At 46.2% G+C, this 15,724-nt stretch overlaps 1 protein-coding gene and 1 long non-coding RNA gene across 2 annotated transcripts in view; one reads left to right on the top strand and one right to left on the bottom strand.

The window, feature by feature from the left end:
- Positions 1 to 9,209, bottom strand: part of CDYL2 (chromodomain Y like 2) — a 149,145-nt gene extending 139,936 nt beyond the window's left edge. Inside the window, exon 1 of the mRNA XM_084756314.1 lies at positions 8,738 to 9,209. Within this exon, the coding sequence (XP_084612440.1) occupies positions 8,738 to 8,761 (24 nt within the window). The 5' untranslated portion in view covers positions 8,762 to 9,209. The remainder of the gene's footprint in view (positions 1 to 8,737) is intronic.
- LOC311583382 overlaps positions 1 to 15,724 on the top strand; it is a 491,748-nt gene that overhangs the window by 300,615 nt on the left and 175,409 nt on the right. The window lies entirely within an intron of this gene.

Here is a 15,724-nt window from a genome sequence, read left to right as displayed (position 1 = left end):
AAAGAGTGTATTTCCCTGTACTACTTTACATGAGAAGGCATGGACAGGAACTGTTTTAAGAACAGTGCATACTTATAATGTTGCTTTAAAACACACACACACACACACACACACACACACACACCAGAAGTTTGAATATATGCCCAAAGAAAAAAGAAATCAAGAAAAGAAAGTTGACTCGACTCCATCTTTCAACATAGAAAACTCTGGGGCAGAGGCAGATCATAACCATATATGGGTGTTGAATTTGTTTCATGTCAGTATTTTTCTTAATGATTTGACAAACAATATAAGCATTACTTATACAGTGATTACGTTTCACTTCACATCTTTCAAATAATGCACATAAATATAAGCTCTCAAAAATGCATACTAATGATTATTTTGGGTGTTGGGATTTTAATTTTAATTCCGACATTACAAAAAAAAAGAATTTAAAAGATACTCATGGCTACAGAACCTGTGCCCTGCATAGTCAAAGGCATATATCTAACATATATTATTTAACGGATAGATTTTTCAACAAGTAACTATTATTTATGTGTATGGGTGTTTTGCCCGCATTATTTCTTTCTGCCACATACATATACCTGGTGCCATGTAGGCCAGAGGACAGCATCAGATCCCCTGGAACTGGAGTCACAGATGGTTGTGAGGCATCACTGGGGTGCTGGGAATCCTACTGAGTTCTCACCCAGTACTCAACCACTGAGCCATCTCTCCAGCCCACAATGACTATGTTTAAATTAAATGCAACGCCAGCAGTTCCATAATACTATGGTTGGTAAAACTCAAGACAGTTTTGAAAACACTAGGCTAAAGGACAAGGAAATGAAAATCAAGGAGGAAGACTCCATGATGAAGAATTTGAGAATAAGGAGACAGCTCCTCCGTACAGGGAATTCCTGAGACTGCAGTGAGTGATGTGCCCCTAAAGTCGGGCACCCACAGTTGCCAATGACTTATTGGTTACTCAATCCAAGGGAACCACTGGCCACTTCCCCCCCCCTCTCTCTCTCTGAGAGCTTTGTAAAATTTATTATTTTTTATTACATTTTTTATTAATTTATTCATGTTACATCTCGATTGTTAGCCCTTCCCCTGTTTCCTCCCATTCTTCCCTCCCTCCCACTTCCCCCTTCTCCGCTCCCCTATGTCTGTAATTGAGGGAGACCTCCTCCCCCTATATATGCTCTTAGAATATCGAGTCTCTTCTTGGTAACCACTTCTCTCTTAAAATGCACTCTTCCATTGACTTCCATAACAGCAAAACTCTTTGTTTTTCCTTCATTTATCCTACTACATGCCATGGAAAGCCACTCTGCTTTCATCTCTCTAAAATGCCCACCTTCCTCATCAGGGCTTGCATACTGTTCTTTGGTTTGTAACTACACTCTGTGCCCTAACGGCACTCGATCTCAGTATATAAACTAGTAGTGCTCAGTCTGTCCCCATGCTAAACACTGCTTCTGAGCTCCCCTAGGCACTGTAAGGTTTTATTTTGACAGGAGAAGGGAGACTACAGCTGAAAATGGTACTACCTACCAACACTCTTTTGCAGCTAGGTATTCACGCCAATGAGATGACAGCATAACCACAACTGATTGGGCAGAGGGGATTCCATTCAGCCCTCCATCTTTCTTTATTCCTCTTCTGAAAAAAAATGGCTAGTTCTATGGCTAGGTTGGATAAGGAAGTGACCTTGAGGATAGAAGCCACAGCTGAGGGTGATGGGATAGAGTTAAAAGGAACCTGAGACCTTAAGAACCTCACAGAATGGCATACCAACCCTAAACTCCAACCTTTACTTCATACTTTAAAAAATTTTTTTCATCCCATTTAAGCCACAGCTAGCATTAATCATTTCTGCTACACCTGCTGCTCCTAACCCTGACTGATAAAGCCAGCAGTGCTGATTCTCTTTAAATGGTCCAATCTTCCCATTTCTCACCATCCCAGCTCCCACTCCCACTCAGCCACCACCGTCTTCTCCTTCCAGTTACCAAAACAGCACACAGCAGTGTTGGCAGGTCAACCTGCTCCTGTTCCTCCACTAATTTAATCAACTGTCCATTTTGGAAGGGAAAACTCAGGTTATGAATCAAGTATGGTAAAAAAAAAAAAAAAAAAAAAGACCCATGTTCTTCAAACTACCATTTCTCAGAATCTAATCTGGGAAAAAACAGTTCAGCATGTGTATAAATAACAATGTTTGTAAGAGCAGTACATAAGGGCTTACAAATGGAAACAGTATATATGCCCAATAGCATGCAATTGGTTATTAAAAGGGTGATACATTCAGGAGAAAATTGACCTTTCACTGAAAGTTATGATAGGGTGATAGCTTAAGTTCTGCAGATCTGGCCACATTCGTTTCCTAGTTGAGTCTTTGAAGGCCATCACCGTCTCTGTGAAGCCTTCTCTCATTCCACAAGCCTGGATCCTCCTGGAAGCCTCATCTTCCCCACAGAGTACGTTCTCCACGGACTGCGAGCTTCTGTTCTCTTACATTATCTCTCCCACTAGACCATAGACTTTTAGAGGACATGCCATCAGTTCCCAAGTACTAGGCAAATATTTTTTTGGTCTATAAATATGAAAAAAAGTAAATGAATGGTAGTGCTATGAATCTAGCCAGCCTAGACCTCCTTTCATCATCCAATAGAGATGTTAAAACTATTTGCATATATCTGATATTAAGACTTTCTCTAATTGTACAGGCTAAACTGTTCTGAAAAAAAAAAAAGATCAGGCTACAAAGATGCTTTTCATCACCCTTCAAGGATAGCTTAAGGCCTTGAAGAAATCACCTTATGCAGTAAGGAATAACATAAAAACCTACTTTTAAAAAGGTGATGGATCGGGGGCTGGAGAGATAGCTCAGTGGTTAAGAGCACTGTCTGTTCTTCCAAAGGACCCAGCTTCAATTCCCAGCACCCACATGGCAGCTCACAATTGTCTGTAATTCCAGTTCCAAGGGATCTGACACTCCCATAGCAATGTACATAAAATTAAGTTAAATAAATTATTTTTAAAAGAAAGTGATGGATCCCCACTGGAGAATAAAATACCTAGACCATACTCATTAGATAGTACTATGATCCCAATATCCCAACTCAACTGGTATACTATCCTTGGAAGACATATGTACAGAGATTTAAGAAGTCGTATCTTTGATGGGAAGGCTCTTGGATGTAATTGATCAACTAGGCAAATGACACCAGCCTCATTAGGAAGTCGTGTAGATTGAGATACCATTTCTTCAACTTGTTAATATTAATATTTTGAAGAAGTCATAGGCAAACACTCTCACAAGGAAAGTGAACCAACAATGGATGGAAACATTGGCCTAAAGCTAGAAATGTGCCCAGTCACCATCTTGAAAATGAATCACAGCTCATATAGTGGTACCTTTATCATGTAGACCTACAGAGCAAAGCCAGAAGAACACGAGAAGAGGGGCAGAAGACACTGCTGTCCACTCAGGTGAATGAAAAAAGCTATGGACCAGACTTTGTCAGAATCACGTTTATTAGAGGTGAATGTCCTGGGCAATCTACAGAGGAAACAAGGAACTGCCAGCTCTACCAACCGACTTGGTGAGGGACCCACGAGCCGCTGTAGTTCTATTCAGTTTATTTAGTACTTAATTAATGCTATGGGCTCAAGGTTGCATTCATGGTCCATGGTCTGCTCCAACGCTGTTTCCCTGCACAAGCTCTACTACTTCTAATGCATGACTTTGGAGAACACAGGGTGCATTTATCTTGCCACAGGGGAGAGACTGATGTTCATTAGGGTAGAGTCCGTTTGCAACTAAAGTAAATGTCCTTTTAACAACAACAACAAAAACGCATTCTGTTATTTTTATTTGGAATGAGAAAACATTATTACATACACTGAAAATATACATAAAATTGCTCAGATACAGTTCTGAACAGTTCTGAACATAAAGAGGGGGGATGTCTAACACTAACACACACACACACACACACACACACACACACACACACACCAGCCCTTTTATGCAGATAGAGATTTACAAAGCATCAACAAACAGAGCCTGGCACAGAGACACTGCCAAGTCCAACTCTATCAATGTTACTTCGGCCACTCCACATACACAGAAAGCATTCTCTTTGAACATTTTTGCCAGCATGGCGGGTGCCTTGTCCTTCTTGTCACTTAGTCAAGGGCAAGAGGTATTAGACCCCACTCAACATCAAGGAAAGCCACACAGTAGAGGTTTAAGCTCAGCCAACCCTTCAGAGGGAAGACAGTCGGCTTCTTTAGAAGGTACCCAGACACACTTTTAAAGAACTGAACCACCCTATTCATGGTGTGTACTTGGTGGATCTTGTCAACCTCAACAAAAAAACTAGGGCACCTGGGAAGAAGGAAACGCAATTGAGAGATTGCCTACATCTGCGTGGCTTATGGGCATACCTACGAGGCACTTTTTTTTATTATTAGTGATTGATGTGGGAGGGTCCAGTCCAGTGTGGGTTATTCTACCCTGTGAGAAGATATTGGGTTGTATAAGAAAGCAGGTCATCACTCCTCACCCACGCAAATATGGTTTATTGGTTAAAGGGTATGATAATTATAATATTAATTAAGGAAATACTATAATGTAGAATGAGATGTCTTTTTATTCCTTTTCATAAGGAAACAAAAAAAGGGCTGATGCTGAGCAAGCCAGAGGGAGCAAGGCAGTAAGCAGCATTCCTCCATTTCTCTGCTTCAGTTCCTGCCTCGAGGTTCCTGCTTTGAGATTCTACATTAGTTTCTCTCGATGATGGGCTGTGTAAATGTGGAAGATAGCTTTCCGCACACAAGTTGACTTGGTCAGTGGATTAATCTCAGCAACAGATACAAAACTAGGACATGATATTGCCACCAAGAGCCCATAAGCTGGGGAAGAAAAATATGTGACTCTCAACATAGGAATGCCAAAGGTTGCACAAAGCACTCCGTGTCTACTGGACCCAGTCTTCCATTCATTGACAAGTCATGAGTGAGTAAATGTGTGAGGGGTTAGGGAGCAGGAAAAAGACAAGACAATTGGGTTCCCTGTGCCACGAATGGTATGTTCATGATACCCAACCATCTCAGCAGATGGCTAACTAGATCTCATGGATGGCAAACTCTAATACCTTCTGGATTCAGATTTATAGTGTAAAGATGTAGGGAAACGAATGCTTCTGTGTAAGGATCATTTTAGGAAGAAGCAAACTAAAGTTCTGCCCCATCTAAAGGTATTCAAAGATATTTTTCATACCTAACAATAAGGCAAGGCAAATACATACATACACACGAGAGAGAGAGAGAGAGAGAGAGAGAGAGAGAGAGAGAGAGGCAGGCAGACAGACAAGAACTGTCTCAGACTAATTTTGATGACCCCTATGTTTACTATCACATATGGGGGGATTACATTTCATATCCAGCCATATCTGGATCTAAGACAATGGTTCTCAACCTGCGGGCTGTGACTCCTTTGGGGGCTGAATGACCCTTTCAGAAGGGCTGTATATCAGATATACTGCATATCAGATATTTACGTTGATGATAGTAGCAAAATTATAGCTATAGAATAGCAATGAAAACAATTTTACGGTTGATGGTCACCACAAAATTAAATGTATTAAAGGGTCGCAGCATTAGGAAGGTTGAGAACCTCTGCTCTTAGACATCAACTGATATTTGAAATCCACCTTCGTATACATGATAGCTAGAATGCATCAGAAGAGAATGAGGGCTGCGGTATCAAAGAAGTAAAACAGAGCAATCCACCAAATTCGCTTTCCAGAACCTTCTCTTGATCCAAGTTTCCTCACCCAAGACTGAAGAGTGTCGTCCTGTAAAGAAAGCTCAGTGTCTGGTGTCTTTAAAATCAGCACCCAATGCCTTAAGAGAGCTCTCTGGGGAAAGATTGCTTTTTATGACTGAAGTGTCAAAAATCACCAAAGAGATGGTGAATTTCTGCAGCCCAAACGTTATCCTCACCATAGAGACTCAAAGGTAATGTCATCAGGAACCCAGGGGGAATGTCATTGCAAGCCCACTACTCACGTATGGTTTATTGGCTAAAGGTTATGATAAGCCATTTGATGTACACTCAAGTATAATACTTAATTAAGGAAATACCATCATGTAGAATGAAATGTCTTTTTTAATTTCTTTTAAGGTCAGTAACTACACTGAATATGCCCAGATCTATTTATTTTTAATCAACAGGCTATTTTTAATGCACATGACAGTTTTAGAGTTAGAAATATATGTACCAAGGTGGACTAAGCACTTCTTGTTTTTAAGTTAAATTTGAACAACCAATTAAACTCCTCAGTGTATGTTATGTAACGGAGACACAGGCTATAAAAACGATGACATTGGTTATATTCTCATAATGCAATTTAGCCCTTCTAGTAATGGCTATGCAAATAGCCGGCCACGGGAAAACCATTTTACATCTCGTACAATTACCTACCACCACAGAAGTAATTGTTATTGTTGTCCACCTTACTGAACTCCAATAAGCACTCCTGAGCTGCTGAGATAGTTCAAGGCCACTGTGGAAACTCCCATCCTCACAGACCCATCTGGCGACTATAATTACCAAGGTTAAGAATGGCAGTTTCAGATGAACATTAAACAAGAAATTATCCCCCAGGAGGTTCGTAAGTTTCAGACTTTAAGTGGGGGGGTGGGGGAAGAAACACCGACGTCTCCTATGATGTCCACTTCATGGTCTTCAACGAGGCCACTTGTCAGCTAGGCCATGTCAGCGGCTCTAAGATAACCCACCATCGGTGAAAACAATTCCATGGCCCCAAAAAGATGGGTTTTTGTCCCTAAATGGCATCATCCACGTCCTGTCACTATCCTCGTAGGACTGCTTTTACCGCGGGGAGGCTTGGTCACGGGTTTCGGAGTCACTGTGTTTTAACTTCTGGTTTCAGAGACTGCTCCACCATCTTGAAAAAGAGTGGTGAATCTGGGTGGCCCGCTGGCCACATCTGTCGGTTTCTCGTGAGGTTTCCATGCCACCCTGGCCTCCCCATCAGCAGAAGGACGGCCATAGGGTAGAGAAGAGGGCAACTTAGACCATTTTTTTACATGGGCCCCATCTGAACCTGATAGCTTGTAACCCATTGCTGGGCCTCACCCAAGCCCAGAATCATCCAGAAAGCTCTGGATACCCGGGAAGCCAAGATGCCTCCTGGCCTGTCCTTTATACTGCTCACACACCAATCAGAATGCTCACCGTCTGACAATCTTGGGCTTCCAGGAAGCCCAGGGAAAAGGCTCACAGTGGATAAATTACCATGGCAGTCTTTTGCCCAAAATGCTAACTCAACCTGCTCCAGGACAGCATGGAAAGTCAGACAACCTTAGGAGCGACAGTGACTGTGGCTGACTCATACTGGAGGGTTTGGGGGTGAGCAGACCACTTGACCCCCGGCACTGGTGTCTTGCAGTTATCTGCAGGCCTCCTGGCAGAAGGTGGCCAGTCCCTTGGGCTTCTTTATTCGGAACTTTCTTTTGGAAAGGAACACTTCTTTGAGGCTATCCCGCCCTTGGGATTTGGTGGTGATGCCTTGTTTGTCCAGTGGTCCAAATCCCACGCAAGAACTGTTGTGGTCCCAAGGCTGGCTAAGCCCTCTCTCTCTAGAGACCATGGGAATTTCTCTATTGTTCAAAAGATGACAGATGTCTTCTTTCAACATTTTGAACCGATTTCAAAATATCCACTGCCCACTACTACCTGTGTGGCCTTAGAGACAAGTATTACCCCCTGCGCATGCCAGAGGAGTTCTGGGAAGTAGATTCACACTCAAGTCCTTTGACAAGTCTGACCACCCACATACAACTTCCACGCCAGCTTCCTGTCCACCTAGGGGGTCCCTCTGCAGCCCCTCTTTCACCCCGACAAGCATGACACCAGCAGAGACGACCTCCAAGTCCCTGCCAGGAGAGCTTCTGAGCCCCCAGAGAACTAGGCAGCAGGTGGGGGGAAGGGGAGGCACTCAGTGGCCCCTGTGGAACTGCAAGAGGTGTCCCCAGAGCCAACCCCACCACCACCGCCCCAGCACTCCTCTCCTTTGCATTCCCCTCCCCTGGAGCCTGACTCCACTTTGATCACCCACCTTCTTCTCCCCACCCAGCTCATCCCCACGCGCCCCTGAGGACTGGACACCCCTAATTTGGGCTGTCTGCACCACGGTCCCCCGCATTCCCTCGCACGTCCGGCGGCGACTTTTTTTCCTTTCTTTTTTTTTTTTCTTTTCTTTTCTCTCTCTCTCTCTTTCTTTCTTTCTTTTTTCTTCCTCTTCTTCTTCTTTTTTTTTTTTTACCTGTACTTTTCTGCTCACTCCCGGCGGCTCGTCGGGGCTAAGCAAGCACCTCCCCGGGACCGCTACCTTCCCTCCCTCCGCCCCGGCTCCGCCCGGCTTCCTCCTTCCCCTCTCCAAGGCCGCAAAGTAGATGGAGTAAGAGAGTGTGTGCGCGAGAGAAAGAGAAAGAGGGAGCGGGCGCCGCGGGAGGCGGCGGCGGGAGGCGCGCCCGGCCCCCGCCACCCTCCGGTCCCCGCCGCCACCCTCGGGTCCGCCGCCACCCTCGAGTCCCCCAGCCGCCCTCTGATCCCCGTCGCCGCCACCCGCGGGCTCAGGACTCCACTCGCACCCGGCTCGGCCAGGCCCGGTCCCCTGGCGCCGCCCGCGCCCCGGCTTCCCCGTACCTCGTAAAGGTCCCCAGAAGCCATGCCAGGCTGCGGAACTTGGCTCGCCGGGTGTGCGCGTCTTGCTCGCTTGCGCGCTCCCCTGCGTGTGCGCGCGGGGGCCTGGGTTGCGCGCGCGCGTGTGTGCGTGCGTGTGTATAAGTGTGTGTATGTGTGTGCGTGCGCGCGCGCGCGTGTGTATGTGTGTGTGCGCGCAAGTGTGTGCGGCGTGTTGAGTAAACTGTGTTTTTGCAGAATGACAGGCTTGGGGGCCGCCTGTGCGCAGAATCGGAGCGGGCGGCGGCAGGGCTGGCGTAACCGGCAGCGGCGGCGGCCGCGGCAATCGCGGTGACACGCGAGAGCGCGGGCAGCGACGACCGACGGCTGCGCAGCGCGCCCCGAGCCTCGGACGCGGCCCCCCGAACGCCCGGGCCCCCGTGTCCCAAGGCCGGTGACTACAACGCTAGGCTCGCCCCGGCGCCGCCTGCAGGAAGCCGCCCCGCGCCCGCCACCCGCCCGGACGCTGCTGCCACTGGGCGAGTCCCCGCCTCCTGGGAGCCCGGCCCGGCCCCTGGGGCGGAGGGGGCGGCGGCCACCGAGGGCCGAGCTCGGGTACCGTCCCCGAGCCCGGCCGCGCGCGCGCGCGCGCGTCCATGAGGGCCACCAGAGTGCCCGGCCAGGTGCCCGCTGGTACGACCTGCCAGGGCTACGAAGGGGCGGCCAGGAGGCAAGGTCTCTGCTGGCAGGTCACAGGGAAGGGAGCCCTTCTTGCTCTAAGGGTACCCCACTCTTCTCCTTCCCGGGGAGGGGACTGCGCAAGATCTTAGGAGACCTGGCCCCTAGGAGCTGAGGGGTCCTTGCTTCTAGGATGGGTTTTAGGAGAGAGGAAATGGCCCATCCCCAGGCTCCGTGGAGAAGCAAGACAGTGTCAACCACCATTAATTCCTGCGAAGTATTTAGGGCCAGGCATGGCCTTCCCTCACCAGCCCTCTTGCCCCACTAGCCAGTCAATCAGTTAATCAACAAACATTTCCCAAAGTCCACCCAACTGCAAGTGTCTACAGCCACCAGTGAGACCCTGCCCACACTGGACTTTGAATCCCAGAGGGAAGAAGAGAGACATATTAGGAAAGAGCTCCTTCAATGTCTCAAACAGAGTTCCCTTTACTGCTGGGCTACAGAGCCAGCCAGAGAGAGGGATGCGGGAACTTACCTCTTTCTAAAATTAAAAATTTAAAAATCCTGTATGGATGGTCACCCTTGTACATAAAGGCTTCTTCCTTTAAGATAATACAACTATCTCAGAACCTGGAGAGTGTGTTCTGAAATCGGAGGAGTACACAGTGTCTTCACTCACACTCCAAATGTCCACCTTTTGTCTTTTCAATCCAAATGTGTAAATGGTTATAAGCTATATCCTTCCTCTGTTGTATGGTGTTTGCAGCACGGTGGGTGGGCAGACCACCTGCTGCCTTTTCTAAATGAGTAAAGTATACAAACACCTTGGAGGAACCAGGTACCTGTGGTGTTGTGGCCTGTCCATCCCCTGGGAACTCAGTAACGCCAAGTGATGTCTAAAGCTGAACCCTGGCCTCTCCTCCTGGAGAGAGGCATGGTGAGGACGTATCTGAGTAACACAAATTTTTTTCCACAGTTGCTAGTGGAGAGTGAACCAGAACCAGTACCAGTGCTTGTTGGAGTATGTCAAAACAGCAAACTGCGTTCCAGTTATCAGGTGGGAAATCCAGCATTAAAACAGCGAATAGAAAAATGGTGAAGGTGTGGAAATAAAATAGAAACATGTATCTGGTTTAGAAACTGTGGGAGCTGGCATAGCCCTTGTCCAGAATCTTCTTCAAAACTGGTATTTTCCTAATGGCCACTGTTTTAAATAATACAAGTAACAATAAGTACCTCCCAGTCAGTAGGTAGCAAAACAAATTTAAAGGAGCCTCAATTCATGGGTAAAAATGATGATGCCACCATTATCCCAGAAAGTAATTTGAAAGGGGGGAGGGCAAGAAAGAAACTGGGTTTGACATATATGCTAAGTCAAATTTGAAAACATAATCAGTACTTCTGGGAGGCAGGGATGGGGGGGGGGAGACATACCCCAACCTTGATTGTTCTGGTCAGATTCTCCCTGAAGAACGAGATTAGACTATCCCTAGTTTAGACTGGCTTGCAGGATTTAAGCAAGCGGGTATTTGCTGAGGAGCCAACAGGCTCTGGATAGTTTATCACGATGAAGACAAGAATCTTACCTCACAAAGGAGGGACTGAGCTTCCGTTTGGGGAAGAAGGCAAGGTAGATGGCGGACATTTCTGTATTCAGAGAAATAGAAAACTCCAAAGTGACCTTGGATGGTGAATGCCAGTTATAGCTCATGGAGGGTCTTGAACACTAAGCCAAGAAGTTTGCCACATAACTGGACAGTGAGCCAAAAGAAAACTGCATCAGTCAGAGCATGGGGCAAGAAGAGGAAAGCCTACAAGAAATAGGAGAGACCTACCAAGTGACTGAGCCGAGAGGCAAGGGAGACCAGTTACAATGGCCCTCGATGGCAGCAATAAAAAAAAAAGATGTAAAACTGGAGAGAAATCATCTAACTTCCATTATGGCTCCACCTACTTCCACCAAGCATTTTATCCAGATCAACAGGACCTGGTGACTAACAGGATGTGTGCAAATCAAGGACTGGGGGGATGGGCTCGTAGCTAAGGAAAAAATAGGATACACAGATGACTAAGGTTTGGAGCTGTGGCTGAACCACTCACCCATAGCTCCACTATTTTATTTTTGAGTTTATTTCCCCCCCAGACCACATTGGCTTCCAGGAATGGCAGATGCTTCCTGAGACTGAAAGAGAGAAGGGTCTTTGGACAGGGTCGGTCCAAATTCTTCAGATGACATGTCGAAAGTGGGAGGGTGCCTCCGTCTCCCAAAGACTAGGGTAGACCCTTCATACTAGCGATACATTGCTCAAGGACACATGATAGAAAACTCAGTGAAACCCAGGTACAATAAGAGACTCTTTGCTTTGACTCTCACAGATTCAGAAAGAGTGGAGTCACTTTCAAGACTGACTGGCGTCAAGGTCGCAAGGGATAGAAGGTGGCTGCAACCACTCTCCGCTACTTTCTGTAGGCTGCTGTTTCCCTGTTAAAAATGCCCTTTCTGCTTGCCACCTGGCAGCTCCCCCCACCTCACCTTGGGTATTTATAAATCCCAAGGGTTGTCTCTGGTTGGCTCAGAACCCAACTCATAGTTTGTTTAGCCCACTCGCTGTCATCAGTCACTGACGCTACACTACCATTGGCCAGACATCAGTCACAAGGCCGCCTGGGAAGTGGAAGGATGTGGTGATTGTCAGTTTAATCGAGATTACGTGATCGACAGTGGGGACGAGCACAGAGAAATGGCAGAGATACAACGGAAAGATGGATGGAGAAGCTGGTGCTCACTGAAGGCTGGAACTAATCTGCAGCAGAACGGGAAGTTGGAAGTGAAGGAGGTGGCTGCCCTGCTTGGCCTTACAATAAAGCAAAACCAGCCAGTTTGCCAGCCAAGGAGACGCTAGACCTACTGCCCTGACAGATAAATGCTGTCTTTCTAGTGTGAGACATCGCATGGCCATCTGGTACTGTACAGTGGCTGGGCATGGGGACTTTTTCCACACACTAGCTTTCAGACTATTATATAATCACTATTTACTACGTTTTTGGTGTAAGGCTCATCATCTCTGTGTCCCTCCATTTGGAGAGGTACCCTGTCTGTAAATCTATTTGCAGTGTACTAAATTGTGCCCAACTCTAATGAATGGCGCAACACAAGATGCAACATCAAGGCTGCTGTTTCCTTGTTGAAAATTAGCTTTTCTGCTTGCCCGCCTGGCCGCTCCCCTCACCTCATTGGGCATCTGTGAATTCGCTGTTTTGTGGCTTATGAATTATGGCAGCTTGCTTGGTGGCTCTGGCTCAGGGGCTCTGGGGAGATTCCAGTCCAAGAATTCAGTATCTCTGCCATACTGAAGGTTTGGATGGGGCTGGAAGACCTGCCTCCAAAGTGCTCTCCCCCACCCCACCCCACCCCCAGGTGCTGGCAAGAAGCTGAAACCTTTGGACCAGGGATCACTACCTATAGCTATCCGACTACCATAGCATCACTCTTATCTTTATCCCTGTCACACCGCAGTGTTGACTGTCAACTTGAGAGAGTCTAGAATCACCTGGAAGATGGCCCTCTGGGTACGCCTATGGGGAGTAATCATCTTGAGTTCGTTCTTGTGGAAAGACCCACTGCAAACAGGGACAGGCCCATTCCCTGGACAAGTGATGCTGGAACGTACAAAATGTCCAAAGCAAGCTGAACAGTAACATGCATGCATCGATCAGGGACATGATGTAACCATCTGAGTCAAGATCTTGTTGCCTTGGACTGGGAGCTAAAACTTTCCTCCCCTTAACTCGATGCTGTTGGACTACTTTATCACAACAATCAAAAAAAAAAGAAACAAAGAAACAAAGAAACAAAGACAGTTCCCTAAACCCAACTGGACATTGAGAGCTTGGGGCAGTAACCCATTGGATGTCCCTGCCACTGCTAGGAGTACCACCTGATGTTGCTACTGAAATGAAATGACTGGTGTGGCCAGATTGAGCAACTAAGCATAGATCAGAGATAAGGCCAGTTTTTTACCTCAAAGATGAGGAGAATAAGAGTCAGGACGGCTGAGTCTTGAGGGCAGGGAGGAAGACCCAAGCTTTGGAGATCTCACCATGGTCACCCAACACTGACACTTCCATAGTATCTTGCTCTTTAGAACCTGCTCACCAAGTCAAGTCGAATTTAAGAAAAATAAAGTAGACTCTACCTTTTTGTGGGGGTTGGTTTTCTGTTTTGTTTTGGTTTGGTTTTTGGTGTTTTTTGTTTGTTTGGTTGGTTGGTTTGGTTTGGTTTTTTTTTTTGGTTTTTTTTTTTTTTTTTGAGACAGGGTTTCTCTGTGTAGCCTTGACTGTCCTGGAGTCACTTTGTAGACCAGGCTGACCAACTCTACCTTTTCAAATGTGAACTATATAAAAAAAAAACTTCTGGGTTTTAAAATCACCACACCCATCTGTAAATTGATAGCCCATTGATGTGCTTTGACAATTAAATGTCCTGGTATTCACAAAGCACCTGCCACTAAACAAGGGCTGGAGTGATGTCTGTTATATTACTGTGTTAACTACTGTTAACTAATTTCAAGCTTGAAATATATCTCAGTAATGTCCATAAAGGTCCAAGGTTCCTAAAAAGGGACAGTAAATCAGACTTCAAAATAAACATTGTTTTCAAGACATGAGGAAACATTCATCACTAATTAAACTTGACTTTCAGTATTAACTTTAAAAGCTTTTACCTCTACAATGATAGCAACAACTGAAATGAATCCAGTCTTATTCCATAGCTACAAGGTGCTGGAAATCATGAGTGCTGAACAAAATGAATCCCCTGCCTTTATGGTGCTTGGCACACAATGAAAACAGCTGACAATAACAAACCAATTAAAAACTAATAAGCCAAAAATGTGGCTAATGTGCTCTTATTTCCAGTAGGGGTGAGAACTAGGAGACCAGTGAAAATGGGGAAAGAAGACAGGAGTCAAAAGCGTGTGCAGGAATAACACATCATCACTTTTCTTTTCTTACAGTGCATGGATATTACCTCTATAAGATGGCGGCAGAAAGCCAAACCATGGGAGAGAAGAAACAAATCAAATAAAAGGACAAAGAATGTTATGGAGGGAACACATCAATGGTGGGAGGTGAACAAATGAAGTGACACAACCTGGTCCCTTGGCTCCAAAGGACAAGAACGCCTGGCATACGTGAAGTCTCAGGGGTGAGGACCATGGAAGAAACTGTTCACAATGAAGAAATGTGGTTGACATTTGGGACGTGAGGGAAAGAGAGACATGCTAAAACTTTGATCTGAACATCTGGGTAAATAGAGATAGGGTTCACCGAGGTGAAGAAAACTGGGACATCATTTGTAGGTGGCAGTAGGACCAGGTGAGAAGAAACCAACACTTGTGGTCCAGCGGTGTGGAGATGAACAGCAGGCTTGTGAAACATCTGTGGGAGTAGTAAGCACATGAGGAGAGCAGACATCTCAGTCCCTGGCCACTGAGCATGGACTTGGAGGAGAAGGGGGACTTGGGATAAATCCCAAAGCTCTTGAGCACTAGGTCAGAGAGAAGGGAGGCAGTAATGGCATGTGAGAAGGAATGACAGAGGTAGGAGCTTGCCGACAGATTGCTACTTCTGATCCAAGTGTGCGTGGGGGTGCTGATGGCTACAAGTTAGCGGGTTGTGTAAGAAGTCAGCGGGACCTGGCGACACAGCACAGGTTAAGTTGGAAGCTAGACTGGGAAGAGTTGAGAAAGAGATCTTTGGCAATGAGGGCGCACAGGTGGCAAGCACGGATGATTCACTCAAGTCCTTTAGTGATAACAAGCAGGGAGGTGGTTATGTAGATGGTGGGTGTGTTGAGTGTGGGGAAGGCTTCTCAGACAGGAGTATCACAGACTGTACAAGAGTACAAATAATGCAACAAGTATGAGGAAACAAGCACACAATAGAAGAGATAAGATTTTTTTTTTTAATGTTTCAACCAAGATCGGGCTCAGAAGGCTGATGTGGGCAGGCTGGGCAGCCCACAGCCCATCTGCACAGAGCTATGTCCCACAAGACTTCATGCGTACCTAGAACCTCAGAACACAACCTCGTTGGCATAGAAGATACTTAAAATGATATAGTGCTTTGAAATAGAATGGCTCCCTTAGGCTCATATATTTGGATGCTTAGTCACCAGGGACTGAAACTCCTTGAAAGGATTACAAGGATGAGAAAAAAAGGGACTTGTTAGAGGAATCATGTCACTGGGGGGGTGGGCTTTGAGGTTTGAAAAGCCCATGCAAGGCCTATGTGGGACCGATGTCTGTCTGTCTGTCTGTCTGTCTGTCT

Source organism: Acomys minous, assembly GCF_964271855.1.
Source record: "Acomys minous genome assembly, chromosome: 14".
NCBI classification, from domain to species: domain Eukaryota; kingdom Metazoa; phylum Chordata; class Mammalia; order Rodentia; family Muridae; genus Acomys; species Acomys minous.
The sequence above is the reverse complement of the archived record's forward strand: the minus strand, read 5'-3'. Positions and strand labels throughout refer to the sequence as shown.